This window comes from Cynocephalus volans, chromosome 9 (assembly GCF_027409185.1).
Source record: "Cynocephalus volans isolate mCynVol1 chromosome 9, mCynVol1.pri, whole genome shotgun sequence".
Lineage (NCBI taxonomy): Eukaryota > Metazoa > Chordata > Mammalia > Dermoptera > Cynocephalidae > Cynocephalus > Cynocephalus volans.
In genome coordinates this window covers 86,509,504-86,530,936 of record NC_084468.1, presented here as the reverse complement: position 1 = coordinate 86,530,936, position 21,433 = coordinate 86,509,504, and the positions used below count along the sequence as shown (strand labels likewise).

The 21,433-nt window shown below is 38.2% G+C and overlaps 1 protein-coding gene across 1 annotated transcript in view; it reads right to left on the bottom strand.

The window, feature by feature from the left end:
• The window catches only part of C9H4orf17 (chromosome 9 C4orf17 homolog), a 43,729-nt gene extending 27,133 nt beyond the window's left edge, over window positions 1-16,596 (bottom strand). Inside the window, exons 1-2 of the mRNA XM_063107330.1 lie at window positions 16,470-16,596; window positions 1,619-1,825 (exon numbers count right to left, since the gene is read on the bottom strand). Coding sequence (XP_062963400.1) covers window positions 1,619-1,825; window positions 16,470-16,596 — 334 coding nt within the window. The remainder of the gene's footprint in view (window positions 1-1,618; window positions 1,826-16,469) is intronic.
• Between the last annotated feature and the right edge of the window lie 4,837 nt (window positions 16,597-21,433).

The following is a 21,433-nucleotide window of genomic DNA, read 5'->3' as shown; positions in this document are numbered from 1 at the left end:
AGATATAACAACCACAATTATTTGAAGTTGATACAACAAACAAACAGAAAGGACATTGTTGGGGGGGAGGGGGGAGGGAGAAGGGAGGGAGGTTTTGGTGATGGGGAGCATTAATCAGCTACAATGTATATCGACAAAATAAAATTTAAAAAAAAAAAAAAAAAAAAAAAAAAAGCTACCTCTCTCCAAGTAATTAAAACAAAGTTAGGGGTGGTGAGTCTATTAAGTTAGTGTTCACTGTGGTAAGCAGAAACCATTCTATTTCAAATAAAAATGTAAATAATACAAGGGATTAGGAGTTTATAATATGGTTGGAATGGCGAGAGCGGTGAACTCTGATCTTGATCTTCACAAATCACTTCAAGAACATCACCTTGGACCTGACCCACCTAAGAGGCACAGCCTTCACCGCAGTCAGGAGGAAGGGGAGTCAGGAGGCAACTGCAACTTCAGTGGCTGTTTTGCAACATCTATGAGGCCAAAGATTAGGTACAGCAATGCTACTGCAATCATAAAACCACCATATCTGCTGACTACCTTTTCACATCCATAAGCCCAGAATCTGAACACTGGGATGTTGTAACAGGAAAAACCAAGTCCCAGTCATGCTTGATAAGAGAAAGCAACCAAAAGGATGACCTTAGCCCCACATCTGCCATATCAGTGTTACTAGATGGCAACACCTCATTCCCATTAAGGGACTCTTTCTTGCAAACATAATTTTTAAGTTTCTAGGTTCTACAGTATAAGAAGGGACACCAAAAAGAAGGTGGAATAAATGCACTTTGACTCCTCATTGCTAGTGGAAGGGAGGGAAGAGGAAGAAGGCATGAAATGAGTTAACAAGTGTGATGACCTTAGAATGGCATCTGTCTCTGTAAATGATCACTCATTGTCATCTTTAGAAAGATATATATCTTACCACATTATACCAAAGTAATTTTCATGTACCCTGAAAGTTTTAGTAACAGCATGTAACTGTATAGGGTAGGAGAAAAAGCACTGAATATGATTTCGATAGTACAGAATCCCTTTGGATTTTGCCACATTTTCCCTTTCCCTTCAACTCAATAAACACTAATTAATTGATTGAATTGTTTCCAAAGGAACAGGCACTATGCTGGGACCTGGGGAGAAATCAAGGATGGCAAATACATAGAAGACAATAACAGCAGGCCCTAACCTTAAGGAGATGGCAGTCCAGGGGAGAAGATGTAAACGTGTAATTCCATCCCTATTGTGTTTCCTGGACTCACTTTTTTTCTGACGTAGTTTCCCTATCTGTGTCAGCTAAACATTTATTTCTGGCATCTCTTAGCTACTTTTGTAGGGATTAGAGACTATAACTACACCAAATACATTTTGGACACAATTAATAATAATAATAATAATAATAATAATAATAATAATAATAATAATAATAATAATAATAATAATTGTTAACATTGTGCTACTGAATTGAGATGAGAGAAAAATTTTTATAACGAATAACCTATTTTACAGTGAGAAAATTTTATGACTAAAAATCACTGCAGCTATTTTAGCAATCATATAGATTTTTCTCCTCATTGTTTGCAGGAGGCATAAGGAAATATTTCATGAGTTGCGAGAGACTCACCAGAATGAGGCCGTGGGGGCATTTTGACACTGTTTGAGGCTGGTGACACTACTCTGGCAGGGCTCTCCAGGGCCGCAGTGCTGGGTGAGTAGCTGTATTTGGTGAATGGTATCTCGTCCTTCTCTGAGTGGTTACACTGGCCAGGACCCGGGGTTTTGAATGTGTTATCATCATCATTCACAGTACAGATTGGAATGTTATTCAAACCTAGATGAGCAAAGATAAAAAGGATCAAACAACCCGATTAGGTTTTTGACTGGTTTTCTTTGAATGATCAGCAATTTCCCAACCAAAAAATGTTTTTCCAACCAAACAATTATGTACATGAAATGCTGGATTTGCGTGCAAATTGTATGAACCGGTGCTAGGTGAACATTCTTTGAAAGTCAGTGTAGCCAATTTTGTTTGCAATACATGCGTCCTTAAAATGTTCTACCATTTTATCAGCCTTTAAAACCAAGGCCACATCTTTGATCTTGGTCTGGGAGTCAAGAGGAGTAGATCTGCCTTTATCCCAGACAGACCCCTCACTTCCCAAGTCTTGATAATGACAAAGAGGGATTGTGCTAGCCCTGTTTGTAAATGTCAGATTTAGATTGTTGAAAGCATCCAGAATGCCTCAGTGTAACAAAGCCTTCTAAAAGAGGTATACTGGCTCTTCTTTTGTGCTGGCAGAAGGTAAAAAGCTGTTGGAGGTAGGGATAGGAGGCAGGACAGGGTAGACTGTGAGGGAAAAAACAAAGGAGAATTTGGTACAAAGGGACCTCCTTCCTCATGTCAGAGACTTCTGGACTCATTCACTCTCCTATAACAACTCTTTGCTTTTGGCTTGAATATAGGATTTGGTTCAAATATTAAAGTACAGACAGGTTCTCTTTTCAATATCAATGCTGTCATGTGGAGTTGATCAGCTCGGGAAATGGGGGTGTGCACAGCATTGATTTCTGTTAATCAGTGAGTTATGAGAGGTAACAGATGACTGCTTTGTCTCCCAAGAAGTTGCCAGGCAAGCTTCTGGACAGTGTTTTTCATACTAGCTCATTCTTCCAAATCCTCTAGTACCACTGGTCCACTCCCTTCTTTTTTTTTTTTTTTTTTTTTTTTTTTTTTTTTTTTTGTTTTTGGCAGCTGGACAGTATGGGGATCTGAATCCTTGACCTTGATGTTACAACACCACGCTCTAACCAACTGAGTTAACCAGCTCCAGTACCTTCTTATCTCTCTGTTCAGATGACATAAAAAGTTCTTTGCTGACAACCCTGTCTGAAATGTACCCCATCACTCTCTGTCCCCTTATGCTCTTTTATTTTTCCCATAGTGTTTGTCACTTGTCATATCTGTTTGTACACTGCTTGTCTAAGCTGCACTAGAATGTAAGCTTTATAAGAGCAAGGATATTGTCTGTTTTGTTTGCTGCTGTGTTCCTAGTGTCTAGAACAGTGCCTGGCAGCAGGTAGGTGCTCTATGATTATGTGTTGAATGAATAACAAAGCCAGATAGAAAGCTTTTATTTATTCTAACACTTAGAACTTTACTGATAGTATCTGATTCTAAGTAGAAATGAGAATAAAATTCTTGAAGACAAATTCAGATTCCATCTGCTATAGTTTGAATATCTCCTCCAAAACTCACGTAGAAATTTAATTGCTAATGTAATGGTATTGGGAGATGGGGCCTTTAAGATTTGATTAGGTCATGAGGGGTCCACACTCATGTCTGGATTAATGTGGAAGTGGGTTCCTGATAACAGGATGAAGTTCGGCCTCTTCTCACTTTCTGTCTCTCCTTCTGCATGCTTCTACCTTCCGCTCTTCCACCATGAGAGGACCCTCACCAGATGCTGGTGCCATGTTCTTGGCCTTCCCAGCCTCCAGAACTGTGAGAAATAAATTTCTTTTCTTAAAAAATGACCCAGTTTGTGGTATTCTGTTATAGCAGCAGAAAATGGACTAAGACACCATCTATCTAAGAGTTAGGAAAGAACTACAAAAAAAAAAAATGGGTGAAGGGTTAAGTGGAATGACATTAAATTGGCTTCAGAGTCAAATGGGACAACATTAAATGACAAAGTTAATTAGAGAAATGTGAAATTCAATCTGGCATTGAATGAGGTTAGCTACAATCTTGGTGGGGGTTACATTAACTTCCTTGACTATACAGAAGGATTAGGTAATGGATTCCTGGGCTCAAGAAAGACTATCTTCCCCTATAGGGCATCAAGTTTCTGTTACAGCTCTGATTATAAAGAAGGGTTCACCTTGTTTGAGAGTGCCAGGCAAAGAGTCGATTCTCTCAGCACTGCCTCATTTTCTGGTTGATATGCCATATCAGTTTGATGAGAAAGGAACTAATTTTTTTTTGTCCAGGGTAATTTTTTCCTGAGCAGATGAGTGTCCTTTAGCACTGGGAATGTTTAGAATTAAAGAGAAATGATTAAATAAGGAAAATGCATACTATTCTTTTCCATGGTAAAAGTTTAGTGAAAATCGCTGCATGCATAAAATGTAATAATAAGCTAATTTGGCTATTAGAATATCTAATAGCCTGGGCAACCCTCCAACCACCCAACAGAAGGCAAGGGAGTGTACTACAACTGGGGACCCAGGCAGAAGCCCTGAACAGCCCTCCCACAGACCAAACAGACCAAACAGAAGGCAAGAGAGCATCCTGCAACCAGGGATGCAGGTGGAGGCCCCAGGTAGCCTCCCACTGACTGAACAGAAGGCAAGAGCTTCCATGCAGGTGGACCACCACAGCCATCACCACAGCTACTGCTGCCCTAAGGACAGCTCACTGCCACAGTAACATCCAGAACTACTCTGCAGGCAGCCCTCCACACATAATTTTATTGACACAAGGACAGACACCAGTGGAGCCTGCAAATAGAGGAGGAAGTCTTTCTCATCCAAGGACATTTCAGAGTAATAGAGGAAATAACTTCTCTACCAGATGACCAGACATCAATGTAGAGATACCAGAAATATGAATAAACAAGAAAATATGACACCATCAAAGGAATATAGTAATACTCATGTACCAACCCCATATAACAGGAAACCCTTGAAATGACTGAAAAGGAATTTCAAGCAAAAATCTAAAGGAAGCTCAAAGAGATCAAAGAAGAATCAATTACAATACACAATGAAACAAGAAAAATATCCCGGATATGAAGGAGAAAATTTACAAAGAGATTAATACCTTTAAAAAGAAAGTAGTAAAATTCCTGGAAATGAAGGATGTGTTAAATGAAATAAAAAAAAAAAAAAAACACAACTGAGAGCTTAAACAGAAGGTAAGACAAGCAGAAGAAAGAATATCAGGTCTCAAAGACAGTTTTTGAAATAACCCAGGCAGACCAAAAAAAAAATTTTTTTTTAAATGAAGAAAATCTTAGAGACCTAGCAGACAGCCTTAAGCACACAAAATCCAAACCATGGGTATTCCAGAAGGAGGGAAGAAAGGAAAAGGCATTGAAAACCTATTCAGTGAAGTAATAACAAAAAACTTCCCAGGTATAGGGAGAGACATAGACCTTCAGAACCAGGAAACTCAAAGATGTCCAAACATATTCAGTCCAAAAAGATCCTCTCCAAGACACATTATAGTCAAACTGGCAAAGCCCTAAGACAAAGAGAATTCTAAAAGCAGAAAGAGAAAAATCATCTGTCACCTGTAAGGGAGCACCCATTAGTCTAACCACAGACTTCTCAACAGAAACTCTACAGGCCAGAAGAAAATGATATATCCTAAACACTCAAAGAAAAAAAAAAATGCCAGCCAAGAATAAAATACCCAGCAAGGCTATACTACAGAAAGGAAGGAGAAATCGTGTGTTTCCCAGACAAACAAAAACTTCAAGAGCTCACTACCACACAACCAGCCCTATACACTCTCAAGAGAGTACTGCATCTGGAATCCAAAAAACAATAATCACTACCATGAATACACAAGAAACAAAACCCACTTGTAAAACAAAAATGCAAACAAGAACCTCTCAATAACAATCCAAAATGTAAATGGATTAAACTCCCCATTCAAAGGACACAGACTGACAGACTGACCCAACTATCTGCTGTCTTCAAGAGACCCACCTCACCTGTAAAGACACACACAGACTAAAAGTTAAAGAGTGGGAAAAGGTATGCCATGCAAATGGAAACCAAAAATGAGAAGCTGTACTCAGCAGTCTCCCATCAAAGAAGAGCTCAGGACTGGATGGCTTTATTGATGAATTCTACCAAACCTGTAAAGAGGAATTAATACCAATCCTCTTCAAATTATTCCAGAAAATTGAAACAGAGGCCACTCTCCCAAACTCATTCTTTGAGGCTAGCATCATCCTGATACCAAAACCAGAAAATGATACAACAAAAAGTGAAAACTACAGACTAATATCTCTGATGAACACAGATGCAAAAATGCTCAACAAAATGTTAGCAATCATAATAAAGCAAAACATCAAAAAAATTATACACCATGATCAAGTGGAATTCATCACAGGGATGCAAGAATGGCTCAACATATGCAAGTCAATAAATGTGATAAACCACATCAAGAAATCAAGCACAAAAATCATTATCTCAATGGATGCAGAAAAAGCATTCAACAAAATTCAACATTCCTTTATGAGAAAGACTCTCAGCAAATTATGTATAGAAGGAAAGTATCTCAACACTATAAAAGCTGTATATGACAAACCAATTGCCAATACAATCCTGAATGGGGGAAAGCTTTTTCTGTGAAGAACGGGAACATGGCAAAGATGTACACTCTCTTCACTCCTATTTAACATAATATTAGAAGTACTAGCCAGAACAGTTAGGCAAGAGAAAGAAATAAATGGCATCCAGATTGAAAAGACAAAGTCAACCTGCTGTTTGCAAATGACATGATCCTATATATAGAAAAAAAGACTCTACTGAAAAACTCTTAAAGCTGGTAAACAATTACAGTAATGTGGCAGGATACAAAATCAACACACAAAAATCAGTAACGTTTTTATACACCAATAATGAACTAGCTGGAAAAAAAATCAAGAAAGCTGGAAGTTTTCTTGAAGTTGGAAAGGGTTGGCCTGACATTTACAATAGTCACCAAAAAACAAAAACAAAAAAAAAAACAAAACAAAAAACAACAACAACAACAACAACAAAAACCCCTAGGAATCAGTTTAACCAAGGAGTTGAAAGAGCTCTACAAAGTGAACTACAAAACACTACTGAAAGAGATGAAATAGGACACAAAAAGGTGGACAGACATTCCATGCTCTTGGATTGGAAGAATTAATGTGAAAATATCCATACTACCCAAAGCCATCAACAGATTCAATGCAATCTCCATCAAAATACCAATGACATTCTTCACAGAAATAGACTAAAACAATCCTAACATTTATATGGAACAACAAAAGACCTCAAATAGCCAAAGCAGTCCTGAGCAAAATAATAAATGAAATCAGAGACATAACACTTCCCAACTTCAACTTATACTACAAAGCTAGAGTGACCAAAACAGCACGGTACTGGCATAAAAACAGACACTTGAACCAATGGAACAGAATAGGGAAAGCAGAAATCAACCCACATGCTTACAGCCAACTGATCTTTGACAAAGGCAACAAGAACACACATTGGGGATAAGACAGTCTCTTCAATAAATGGTGCTGGGAAAATTGGACATCCATATGCAGAAAAATGAAACTAGACCTGTACCTCTCACCATATACCAAAATCAACTCAAAACAGATTAAAGACTTAAGTATAAGACCTCGAACCATAAAACTACTAAAAGAAAACATAAGGGAAACACTTCAGGAAGTAGGATTGGGCAAAGACTTTATGAATAAGACCTCAAAAGCACAAGCTACAAAAGAAAAAATAAACAAATTGGATTATATCATTAAAAACAAAAAACAAAAAAAGAAAAAAAATTGAATTATATCAAACTAAAAAGCTTCTGCACAGCAAAGAAAACAATCAACAAAGCAGAATGACATCCTACAGAATGGGAGAAAATATTTGCAAACTATACATCTGAAAAGGGATTATTATCCAGAATATACAGGAACTCAAACAACTTCATGGTAAAAAAAAAAAAAAACACACCAAATAATCCAATTTAAAAATGGACAAAGGAGCTGAATACACTTTTTTCAAAGGAAGACATACTAATGGCCAACAGTTAGGTGAGAAAATGCTCAATATCACTAATCATCAGGGAAATACAAATCAAAACCATATTGAGATATCATCTCACCCCAGTTATTAAAACAACTGAAAATAACAAATGCCGGTAAGGATGTAGAGAAAGGGGAACTCTTCTACATTGTTGATGGGACCATGAAATTGTACAGCCATTATGGAAAACACTATGGAAGTTTCTCAAACAACTACAGATAGTATTTCCACATGATCCAGAAATTCCACTTCTGGGTATATACCCAAAAGAATGGAAATCATCATGCTGAAGGGATACCTGCACTCCCATGTTCATCACAGCTTTATTTACAATAGCCAAGATAAGGAACCAGCCTAAATGTCCATCAGCAGACAACAGGATAAGGAAAATGTGGTATATATACACAATGGGATACTACTCTGCCATATAAAAGAATGAAATCCTGCCATTTATAGCAGCATGGATGAGCTTGGAGAAAATTATGTTAACTGAATTAAGCCAGACACAGAAAGAGAAATACTGCATGTCTTCACCCATAGTGGGTGCTAAGAAGAAAGGAAGGGAGGAAGGAAGGAAGGAGAGAAGACCACAATAATACATTGAACTTTCAGAAGAAGAGAACAGATCTATGGTTACTAGAGGTGGGAAAGGGGGAGAGAAGGGGGTTAGGGAGAAATTGGGTAAGGGGCACAAAGAACAATTACAATTTGTAATAATTAATATGCTAATAACATTGATTTGATCATCCCATATTGTACACAATGACAGTCAACACTGTACCCCAAAAATATGTATAACCGATTATGCTTCAGTTAAAAAAAAAATGTGTGTGTGTGTATATATATATATATATATATATATATATATATATATATATATATATATAAAGAATATCTAATAGATTAGGTTTGGAATTACAACTTAAAATGTGTTTAAGAAAATGATTTTACATTTCTGATTTTAAGTAGAAAATTATTAGAATATTATTAAGTTGGTAAACAGTAAAGAAATGTTTTTAATAATGTATTTATCTGTAAGTTTATTTTTTTTAATTTACAGGGGTTATTTACAGCTTGGTGGGAGTTTGCTTGTCAAGAATGTGTAATATCCAAAAAGAAATCAAATATGTTTATTGAATAATTGCCATTTGAAGCATTTAAAGGTGTTTAATTAACTAAGTTTGTAAATGGGACCAAATATTAATCAAAATACCCCTCCGAAGTGATTGTTAAAATTTACTAGATTTATAAGTAAAATATAAGATTTATAAGTTGAATTTAAAAGTTAAGGAAAACAAAAAGGGTTGGAATTGTTAAGTTAAAATTTAATTTAAAAATAGGAAATAACTGCAAATGGTCATTTGTACACAAAATTCTCCAAGAGTGCCAGATATTTGATATTAGCACAGTTAGTGCTATGAAAGTATTCATATTCCACTTCATATTTTCCTCCTCAGGCCAACCCTTATCCAACTTCTCCAGACCATCAGGGAAGAAGGGAGGTTGTGGTCTGGTTTTTCCTTCACCTTGCTCTTTACCCTTCCTTCCTCCTCACTGCTTCTAGCTCCTCCAGAGTTGGGGTGAACAGATGGAGAGTTGGTAAACGGGACATAATCTTACCTGCTTAACGGTGTTTTAATTTAGTGTTGAGGCATCTATGAGGCAGAGAATTGATGGCTCTTCCTCTCATGGGGTATATTTGTGGGTTCTTTGTAGATCTCTGACCCTGAGATTTTGGACCCCTTCATTCTCATGGATAATGGACCTACCACGTAACTACCTTCCTCTTCTTGACCCCCCAAAAAATCTCACACAGCCTGTTTTAGCTGGAGTTGTCCTGTTATAGCAATTAGTCTCCTTGGGCTGTGTCCTTTCAAGATAGTTCTAGGCCAGCATCCTCTTGAATGTCTACTCTAGCCCAGAGGAAACAAGACCCCTTGCCCAGTCTTCTGTGGGAAAGAAACTTAATCCCACTCTTTGCTCTGCTGACCCAGACACCATTCTCTGTGCCCTCCACAGCAGAGAGGATACAGGACAATTTCATACCAAGAACAGTCTCTCCATGTTCCACTGTAGAAACAGTGTGGTGCAGACCAGGAGCAGCAAAGGCAAGGGTCCAGCTAGCCAGTGAGAGAGATCTCAGTCTCTCTCTCTGGAGACACCCTACTCTCTGTAAATGGTTTCCTGGAAAGCCCTCAGTGTGGGTCAAGTCAGCTGCTGGAGGGGAGGGGAAGTGCACAGCACTTCAGTGACTCATCAAAGATGTCCTCACTCTCTTTCCTTTCAATGACCCTTTGATCTTAAGAGAAGAACCTGGAGGTGGGCAATGGCTACCATGCAGGGCAAGTTTTTAAAATCTACTCTTAGCAAGTCATGCAAAGATGATCTTACAATTTGACTTTAGTAAACATTCTGAAACAAGAAAAACCTTACTTAACCCTGACATTTGCCTATAGTGCTTTTTGCTACACAGTAGTGATATTCAAACTTCTCTAGCTCTGTGCCCTTGGTTCAAACACGTTACTGCATCTTTGCCTCCTGCCTGGATCTCTGGGACTCTTCAGAATACAGCCTGAAAACCTCTGCCAAGCAAATGTCAGATTTTGATATAATAATGTATATAAATTCAAGTTCTTTCTAGTCTCTGTAATGGAGCTTGTAGGGATTACTAGTTTGTAAATTAAGTGGAAAATTTTTATCTGTTATGTGCATTGATCTTTCTATGGATGGCCCTGTTTACTGTTGTTCTTCCTCAAAAATTGTTTCTCTCCATTTTGAGAAGCAACATTTTCCTTGTTCTATTCTGATAGAGTTTAGCTATGTTGTCCCTCCAAAGCCTATGTCAAAATTTGTTCCAGGACGTGGCAGTGTTGGAGATGTTTTGGTCATGGTGGGCTGATCCCTCATGAGTAGACTAAGGCCCTCCCTTTGGGTGGGGTAGTGAGTGAGTTCTTGCTCTATTAGTTTCCACAAGGGCTGGTTGTTTAAAAGACCCTGGCATCTTCCCTCCCTCTCTCTCTTGCTTCCTCTCACCATGTGATCTGCTTACACCTGCTGGCTACCCTGCCACCTTCCACCATGAGAAGCAGCAGCCTGAGGCACGCACCAGGTACAGTTGTTCCAGAATCATAAGCCAAATAAACCTTTTTTCTCATAAATTACCCAGTTTCAGGTATTCAGTTCAGTCTTCACTTCTCTGCTCTTCTCTCTGCCCTGCCCATCTGTCATCCCTTCCCACTTGGATGACTGAATCAGTCTTTCAACTGATCTCCCAATCTCTAGTGAGGTCCTGCTTCTTTTCCACTTTATACAAGACAGCTAGAGTGCTTTTTTAATGAAATCACTTGCTCAAGGACACACCACTACTAGATGGCTGAGGAAGAATATAACATCCTATTTAAAATCTGTCAGAGGCTCTTTAATTTTATCTGGATGCAATTTAAACTACCTTCTTTCCTCTCACAAGAATTTCTCTAGCAACTCTCATGTAGCAGCCACTCCTAGGGAAACTGAGGTAAGTGGTGAGCAAAAGAGACACACCCACCTCCTACTTTTCTGGGGCTCAAAGTTTAGTGGAGTATGTCTGATACTGATCAAATAATTATAAAAACAAATATTGAGTCATAAGCTGCAATGACTGCTGCAGTGCATATTGTGAAGTACCCACTGCCTACCTAGATCACGTCTTCAGGCCCCGAATGCTCAGCTCCCCAGCAGCGTGTGCGTCAGCTGCTTATGGCTCTCACTGAGTCCCTGTCTCAAAATTGCTCTTGGCACAATGAGAGCACGATCAGTGAGTGATGGGAGTTACAAAGGCCTGCCCCTTTGCCTGGAATTGAGACACTGTTGAGGGGCCATCCCAACTCTACTGCTCCTCATGGGATTGGCTGAGGCCTCTGGGGCATCTGCAAGGCAGTTCAACTTCTGCCCAATGCTGCTTCCCTCACTTACTTATAGGTGTTGTTCCCAAAGCACTCCTGTATTAGTCCGTTTATGTTGCTTATAATAAAGTACTTGAAACTGGGTGATTTATAAAGAAAATGAAATTTATTGCTTACAGTTTCAGAGGCTAGGAAGTCCAAAGTCCAGGGAACACATCTGGTGAAGGCTTTCTTTGGCTGTGACTTCAGTGATGGCAGGGTATCACATTGTGAAATGGTGGAGCAGAGAGAACAGAGACTAACCTTCTTGTTCACTCTCTTTTTAAAGCCCTCAGAACCACTCCCCTACCACCATTATTAATCCATTCACTACTGTACAGTCCTACAATCCAATCACCTCTTCAAGACTTCACCTTTCAATTACCATAATAGGATTTCCCACCCTCTTAACAGTCACAGTGGGGGCTACATTTCTAATACGTAAAACTTGGGGGGACACAAATCAAGCTTCAGTGAGTTTCCACTGAAACTCCCCGATAAAACTCTTTCACACAAATCTCCCTCTCAGAGTCTATTTCCAGAGAACCTGCTGTGGATCGATGTCCCTCAAATCTTAGTCCCCACAGTATTGAGAAAGTGGGAAATCCTATTATAGTAATTGAAAAGTGGGGCCTTGGGGAGGTGATTAGATTGTAGAACCATGCCCTGGTGAACGGATTAATAATGATGGTCAGTTGCCTGGCTGTGAATGAATAGATCCATTCTTGGAATAGTCGGTATGGTTCTGAGGGCTTTAAAAGGAGATTGAGTGAAGAACTATCTCTCTCTCTGCTACACCATTTTCTGCCATGTGAGACCCCCGCGTTTCTGTAAAGCCACCACCAAAGAAGACCCTCTCCCTGGACTTTGGACTTCCCAGCCTCAGAAACTGTAAGCAATAAATTTCATTTTCTTACAAATAACCCAGTTCTAGATATTGCATTATAAACAACAGAAACAGGCTAATACAGAACCTATTCTAAGACAATTGCTCTGAAAGAAAATACAAGGTACTTTGAGAAAATGCCATAAGGAAATCTAATTTAGATTGAGGATGTGGAGCCCAGAAATTCTCTTTGAAGTGATGTTTAAACCAATACCTGAAAAATGAGAACAGAAAATAACGGAGGAGTTTTATGGCTAGAGGACAGAGTATGTGTGGAAAATCCAGAGCTGGGAAGGGCTTGTTACATGTTCAAGGAACATAGAGAAGTCCAGAGTGGCATATGGAAAGTGAAGGGTGGTGTGGGGTGATAAGAGATGAGTCATAAGAGAGGCAGAGGCCACATCATAGGGAACATTTTAGCCTATGTCAGGGTAAACAACATTATCCTGTATGCATGGGAAAACTCTGAAGGATTTTGAATAGGAAATTTAAACAGTCAAATTTACATTTTAATATAACCTTTGTGGTTGTTCCCTGGAGAATGGGTTGAATGAGCTAGAGTGGAAGTAGAGCCAGCTAGGACTACAAATCACAAAAGTAGTGGTCAGAGCAGGAGATAATAGGTGCCTAGAATGGAGTTGTGACAGTGGCCATGGCAACAAATGGCTTAATTTACAAATTATTTAGAAGAAAAAATGACAAGACCAAGTGAAGTATTGCAAAGGGAAGGGAAAGAGGAGGGGTGTTAAAGAAGCACCCCAAATTTATAGTATGGTTTATTTGCATGGGTAGACTAGTTGGGGGACCATGTTTTTGTAGGAAGATCAAGAGTTCAGTTTTGAAGAGCAAAGTTCAAGATGCCCATGAGGCATTCTGGGCCTCACAAATAGGCTGTTGAATACATAGGTCTAAACTTCAGAAGAGGAGTCTGAGTCCAGAAACATATTTGAAAATATCTGGCCTATTTGGATGGTATTTGAAACGTGTGAATGAGTATGTTTGCCTAAGGTCCCAGTACAGATTAAAAAGAGAAAACAGCCAAGGACTGAGCTATCAGGGACTCCAACATTACTGCAGAACCAGAAAATAAAGCTAGAAAGGAGAAGCCACAGTGGTAGAGAAAAAACTGGGAACATATGGTGTTACAGAAGCTAAATAAAAGAGTGTGAGAGAGAGAGGGAGGGAGGGAAGGCAGGAGGAAGGAAGGGCCGTCTAGTGTGCCAAATGCTACTAAGAATTCAAGATGAGGATGAAAGAGTGTCTGTAGTAGATATCTGTCAGTTCTGCCCAGTATCCATTTCTTTCTTTCCTTTACTAACGGCACCCAGATATTTTGTTCCATTATCCTCCCTTCACCTACCCCCACAGCCCATGAAGCTGTGTGCCCTCCAGAAGATTGAACCCATCTCCCTTGCCACAGTGATTGGTTATCTGAACCATGGCCTGCTAGTCTATGCATGCCATTTCCCTGTCCACAGAAATTTATCTAGGGATGGCACGTGACTTGACGTGTGCTGATAAAGCGAAAGGAGAGTTTTGCTGGAATCTGTTGGGCAAGAAGCCAGCATGGCGTGCAGATGTGCAGCTAAGAACTGACATAGACACGTTGCCACAATGAAAGAAGCAAGCCACCTCTAAGTTGAGGCTGACACTGTGGAAAGCAGAGTGGAGAGATAAAAGAAAGTAGGCCGTTCATGACACTAGGGGGCCATCAAATCAAACCAAACCTGAAGTCCGCCTCACTGCTGGACTTCCCAGTTACTTGAGCTGATAGATCCCCTTTGTTATACAAACCAGTTTGATTTGTCTTTCTGCTACTTACAGCCACAAGTATCCTTATGGTTATGCTCACTGGATTTGTCAACAGGAAGGACAGTGGTAAACTCAGCAAGCACAGTTTTTGGAATGGTGGGTGAAAAGGCCAGACTGCAGTGGGTTGAAGAGTGACTTAGAGGTGAGGAAGGGAAAACGATGAGTGCAGACATCTCTTTTGCTTGTGAAGAATATCCCTTAGCATGATATACAGAGCCTTTCTAAATCTGGCCTCTTATCCACTTCTCCATCCCCATTTCCCATTATCCCTTCTCTCCTCCCCACATGCTTCATAACAGGCCTGTTGATCTTCTACTCAGTTTCCTAATGCTCTGTCTGTGTGGACAGTCACTATTCATTTCACTCCCTTGTTCCTATGCTTAACCATTATGTACGTATTACTGTTATTATTGCCATTTTACAGACTAGGCTGACCAGCCAGCCAGTCCAGCTTCTGAGGCCAGGCTTTTGCCTATATTTTTACTCTAAATAAATGTTTGTTGAATTAATTAATGAATGAATAAATGAAGGAATTGATAGATGACTGAATGGATAAAGAAATGATAGATGTTCTTGCCTTTAAATATCTCTTCTATATTGATGACTCCCAAATGTACACCTATACTCCTGACTTCCCATTTGAGATCCAGAAGGTAGGGACACTTTTTCTTCGATGTTCCATTTCTAGAACAAGGGTTGATATATATATGAGAGTCAAAGAGTTTATGGAAAGATTAGTATTATCTTTAATTCCATTTTTCCACAAACTTTTTGAAGAACCTCTAGTACTAGAGATTGAATAAATACCTGCTGAATAAAACAACTTTACCTTCTCCCTCTCAGCTTTCCTGTTTCATAAAAGCAACATGTTTTAGTCATGATAACTAAGGGTAGGCAAAGGGGTGAAGCACATGTTCTTCTTGGACTTGTTCCTCTTCTTCATATTCTATGTTAATCAGTTACCAGGACCTTTTAATATTTCCCTACACACTCTCTCCAGCCTCGTATCCTGCCATTGCTCAGTCCCGCTGCCAGCAGCGTAGCAGCAATGCTTGTCCTCACATGTCTGGACAGGTGCAGCAGCCTCCTAATTCTCTCCTTTATCTCCAGGCTCTGCCCTTTTCCAACAAAGGATGGCTCATTTTTATCATGACAGTGGTCTTGGTCTTTAATCTCACTTTTGCTGTCACCTCGGGACTGTGATACATTTTCATCTGCTGGGGGCTCACCTTGGCAGTGCTTCTTATTTAGGAGGTGATGCCACTCTCAGGAATAAGAATCTCAGGGATGAGTGCAAGGGTCTTTTTTGATTAAGCCCAACAACTGATGTTGTTATGCTCTTTTGGGGGGTATCACACAGTTACCCCATCCTCTGCAAATTTACTGGTTCACTCTATCAAGTCCAAACAGTTCTGCTTGTTTCCATATTCTTCATAACCTTGAGAAATCTACCTCTTGAAAAAATCAGTACTTTTCCCTCTTCTCTTTGTTCTTTTCTCTAGAACCCAAGGTATGTGTAAAAACTGTATACCTTTTTTATTCTTCAATCCAAGCTAAGTTGAACTGCCTCTCTCAGAAGGGAGATCCTGTCATTAATGTCTAATTTCCAAGAAGTCTATCATATAAAGTTGAAGTAGAAGGAAGGAAGGGATGTAGGGAGGGAGGGAAGGTGTAAAATACCTGCTTTTCTAGGGCCAATATTTAGCATGCAGATGCTGGCATGTCTGTACCGGTTGTTAAAATACTGAAATACTTTTACAACAATTGCTCAATGCTGCCCTGAACTCCCTGAGTGGCCCCCACTGCTCTGGCCACTTTGATCCAATCAAGGCTCCTGACATAACAATCAAGCAATCCAATGGTTAATGTCTGGCACAGAGGGGGCCTGCAGGCCTCTGCTCTAGGTTAGGTGGTGGCATCTGGTCCCAACAGTCAATGCCCTTGCCTTACCAGTGGTTAAATAGTTTGAATAGCAGCCTCATGTTTACCCACCAGAATCATCAAGTCACCGAAGTATGGAGAAGAGAAACACATCCTAGGACCTTAAGTTACCTTACCTTTGATGTGGCAGACTCTTCTGGGATGAGGGGTATGCCTGACTAGAAAGCAATTTCCATTTCTAGCCGTAATATGGCTGCCTTTGCTCTCTGACTGAAGATCAGATGTTGGGGATCTGAGGTTCATGCTCATGGACTGTTGGTTTCCCCCTCTCCACTGTTGCCATAGAAGTTCCTGGGTTCTGACTTGATTGACCTTACTTCTGGATGTGCTCAGACCCTGAAATCACAGAATGACAATTGTTCTGACAAGAGTTTCTTGATGTTTTCTTATACAACAAGCATTTCTTCTTTGTTTGCACTGAATTCTTTCTCATGTCAAAGCAATGTCAGGATATTTTGCTTTCAGACCAAATTTTTGTAAGCACTGAAAACAGCATAGGCATGGGCAAAACAAAACATTTTCCCCTGGAAAATCAAAGTATTAGTGAAAAAACGTGTAGTATATTCTATTTTTAATTGAGTTTAAGGTCACTTTTGTTGGCTTACCAACAAAAAAAATACATTACATTATGATTATCAATTTTGGTACAGTAAATTAAAATGATGGCTTTAAAATACAATACCTACAAATGTGCTTTACATTAAATTAACTTTAAATGAGGACCTATCATACTGTACTTAAAGAAAACCAGCATGTTAAATTTGTATCATCTTCTGAAAGAATGGTAAAATCTGCAAGAGAAAAAACTTCAAAAGAATAATGTTACATCTGTCTCCAGATCATAAACTGGAGAACTTTTGCAATGTAGTTGTTTGCAATAGTCAGTAATATTTAATGTTACTTCAATCATTCAGCAAACATTTATTATACACCTAGTGTTACAGGCCTAGGGGATTAAAGATGAAATTATGGCTCTTGGTGAATTTGCAGCTATGTGGGAAAGAAAATTTCTGGATTAAAAACATAGGAAAGAGTTATTTAAGCTTTCTTAAGATGGTATACTACTCTTAAAATCTGAGAAGAACGTTGTCTGGTGTCTGTTGAGTATTTCTTATCTTACACAGAAACCTTATTTGTCATAGCAGAATTAGGAAATACACATTTTATTTCTACCCATGGCAGAGAGTTTTTTTGGTCAGAATAATTTGCAGTGTCAAAACATGTTCATATTCTAGAAATTGATCTCAAGATTTTATTGGGGTAGATATTTTTAGTCCATTGACTGTCTTTTTAGACCAGAGCAATCTATGTTTAGATTTTAAGACTTATAAACACAGAAATAATGAAAGGATCATTCATCCTCATACAAAAGGGTCGATTTTTTTTCAAAAGGCAAGAGAAATATGAAAGGAACATATTTTTAAAATAAGGGATTAATAGAAGTGAGGACCAGGAAATAAATTATTTGATTTGTAAACTGATAAATAAATATTATCTTTATTGGAGAATAACAAATATCATTTATTTTGTAATAAAGGGATTAAAAATTTTGTTAAAACCAATATTAGAGATCCCCTTCAATGTAAGAATGGTTAATGTGTATCATGGGTGAATTCTGTAGACTGAAAACAAAGTTATGGCTACTTTTACAAATATGCCATAAATTATTTATCAGGGTCCAAATACAGTCTTATGAAAAATAATAGGTATACAACACACACACACACACACACACACACACACAATAAAAACTACACACTTGTTTCCTGTATTTTAACTTAATGGGTATTTGCTGTATGATATATAAAAGCAGTTCTGAGCCTGTTTTTCTCACCATGATATGACAGATAATGTTCCCATTACACGTTCAGATTTTAAAGAACGGATCCTAAAATCTTGGGAAAGCAAAGTACTAAGAACTACTGACTCAACTATGGTGTGTCAGTGATTGTTGCTCAGAAGGGCTATATACATGAACTCAAAGTCCAGTCTTACTAATCAAGTAAGCACATGGCATTGCAACTAAATGCAAGAGATAGTGTTAGAGAATTTACTCTTCTTTAACTCATTTCTTTAAAAAAGTAAACAACTTGCAAACATGAGCATTTTAACTATTTTTAGTAAATATCTTGAATTTTGCCTCACTACTTAGGTTGCAAAATCTAGGCTGAGACCTGATTTAAAGGATACACACAAGAGATTTTCTGAGTGAAGGTAGCTGAGTTCCATTTATACTTCTATTTTAATTGTGATGTTCTAACACTCTGCTTTCGTTCTGAAGAGGAAAAGAAAAACCTGTATAGAGATAAATCTGTGGGAAAATTTAATTGAAGTTAGTATTCACCATTCAGAAAATTGTGTAAGTACTTCTGGGAGCAATATTTCCTTTCCTGCAGCCTCTTGAATCTATCTATTAGTAAATTACAAAATTTTATTTAGACTAAAGCGTTTAGATTAGTTTTATTTAGACTAAAACAGGTGATTTTAAAAGCATTATTAATCCACCTAGTTCTAACTTTGGCCATTGTTACTTAGAAAATACCATGTAAATCTGTATTAAATTTTAATATTCTTAGTCCAAAATAGCACATACGTAAAATGTATGCTTACAAAGGGAGAATACAATATCCGATTAATGAACAGCTGAAAGTTAGCATAAATCCGTAGGGATATAATGATTATTATTACGGTGATGACCACCGAATCATTTTGCATCTGCAGATCCCCTCGCCTAGAATGCACACCGCTCAGATCTTCCCACGGCTTCCTCCCTCACTTCATTTCTCTGTCCACAGGACACTTTCTCCAGAAGGCTTCCTAACCTCTCTCTTCAGTGGTTCCCACCATTATCCCAGCCTCAAGCACTCTCTAACCCTTTTCCTCCTTAACCTATCTTCATAATGTGTATCATCCCTTGACATTTTTTTTTTTTTTACATTTCTTTGTTATTTTCTGCTTCTCTCAATAGGATGTAATATCAAGCAGGCAATGATCCAGCCCAGTTTTTCACCTTTGTATACCCAGTACCCAGAACACGGTTTGCCACATAGTATATGCTGAAATAAACACTTGTTAAATGAAGCTGAATATTTTCCACAGAATAAATGTCTTTATCCCACAAACTTAGCGTATTTTATTTGTATGAATCCCTCAAAAATATGTGGTTTACTTTATCCCCCATTTCCATAAAACTGATTTATTTAGATTTTACATGTCTTGAAAAGAAGATGAACTTGAGGACCATTAACTAAATCATATCTAAAATTCTAGAATATTATTTTAATGATGAATTTAAAATTATACCTGAGGGCAGTTTTAAAAGGAGGCGATCTGGTTGACAGGAACTCAAGTCTGTTGATACCCTCCCAGCCTCATCATGAGTGTAGACACTGGTTTCCTTAAATCTTTGCACTTAAGCTAGGAATTTTAATTGGCAGAGACAACCAATGCTAATGCTTCCAAAAGAATACAGCTGTCTCCCTCCAGTTTCGCCCACACTTACTCCAAGGAGCCTATGGCACCCTGGTTATTAAGATATGCTACATAGCTTAGCAACATGGTAACATTCCTTGCAGAAATCTGAGTTCCAGAACGTTTTCACCCACCATTCTTCTTAGACCTCCAGTTATCCACAGCTTGACAAAACCATGTGGCAGCAAGTGGCTTTTCTAAATCTTGGATATATAACAGAGTTGCATCAAATGCAAGAGAAAGAAAAAGAAGAAAGATAAAAGGAAGAGGAATACAAATCATATTGATAATTCTAACAATTCTGCTTAAAGAACCCTTATGTGACATAATCAAACTTAGTTCAATCAAAAACCTATGGGGAGAAGGTATGAATGATTTTTAGGGTTTCCCAATCATTGTGAATGAAATATATCCATGCTGATGGCTTGTTCAGCAGCCTTTCAAAAATTTTGAAATATTAAGTAAAAGTCATAAACATACACACATACACATGTGTGTACATATTGTTGTTAAGATTATACATACTGGTGCTTCCTAATATTTTTCTTTTCAGAATACACATGATTTTGAATTTCTGAATTGCAGTCTCTGAAAGCAATGTGAATAATTTTTGAAAGGCAAATACTACCTTAAAGCAAGGCAAAGTAGAGCCTGATTTAGTCTATTTTTTTTTATTTGCCCCAAGAATTAAAAGCTTAACATGTCTGCATGCCTATAACCCATTAATGACTTGTGCCTCACTGCTTTCTTGTATTTTATGGGAGATTTAATTGATTTCCTAAGGTAATTTTGGCATTTTGAGATTTTCATTCTACACTTTGTATCAGTTAGGAAATTTCTTTACACAGCTAATAACAGAGACCAGATTAAGTCCTTTAAGCAAGACAGACATGTATTTCTCCCTCACATAAAAGCGTTCAGAAAAGTCTTTATTTCTAGGCAAATCTTTCTAAACCATAGCTCCAATGATTTTTAAACTGCATTCAAACTTTAGGACCCCTGTTTTGAAAATTCCCATAGCTGATTTGATGTGCAGGAACATCTTCAAAAATCTCTGACAAGTTCTAGGAGAAGGGAAGGTTCAAAGAGTAGGAGTCAGTACCAATTTTAGACGTTAGAAGGTGGGAAATATTAATTTTGCAATTACTGAAGCAGTCTTAATGGCAAAAAATAAAGTATTGTAAAAAATAAAGCATGGCAATTCAATCTTTCCACCTTAAGATTCTTTTGCATTGTTGGCTGGGCTGACTGAGGACAGGTCCACATGCAATGAAAACAGACAAACAGTTGTCAGTATACATATCCAACTGTGAAACCTGAAGAGTTATGTGCACTCACACAGCTAGCAGATCACCTCACCTCTGAACTGAGGGAACTCACAGAAATTAGGTGGTCAGGTGAAGACAAAGTTTTCTTTAAGAAGAAACTTTAGATCTGCTCTAGCACACAAACAATGATCAATTATGTGTATGGGAGGATGTATGTGTATATATATGTAAACATGAGACACATAGAAATATGAATATTAAATTTTACAAATGCCATGAAGAAATGAACAGAGTAAAGTGATCAAGAATAAAAAATGTGATTTATAATTTTGTAAGTATCT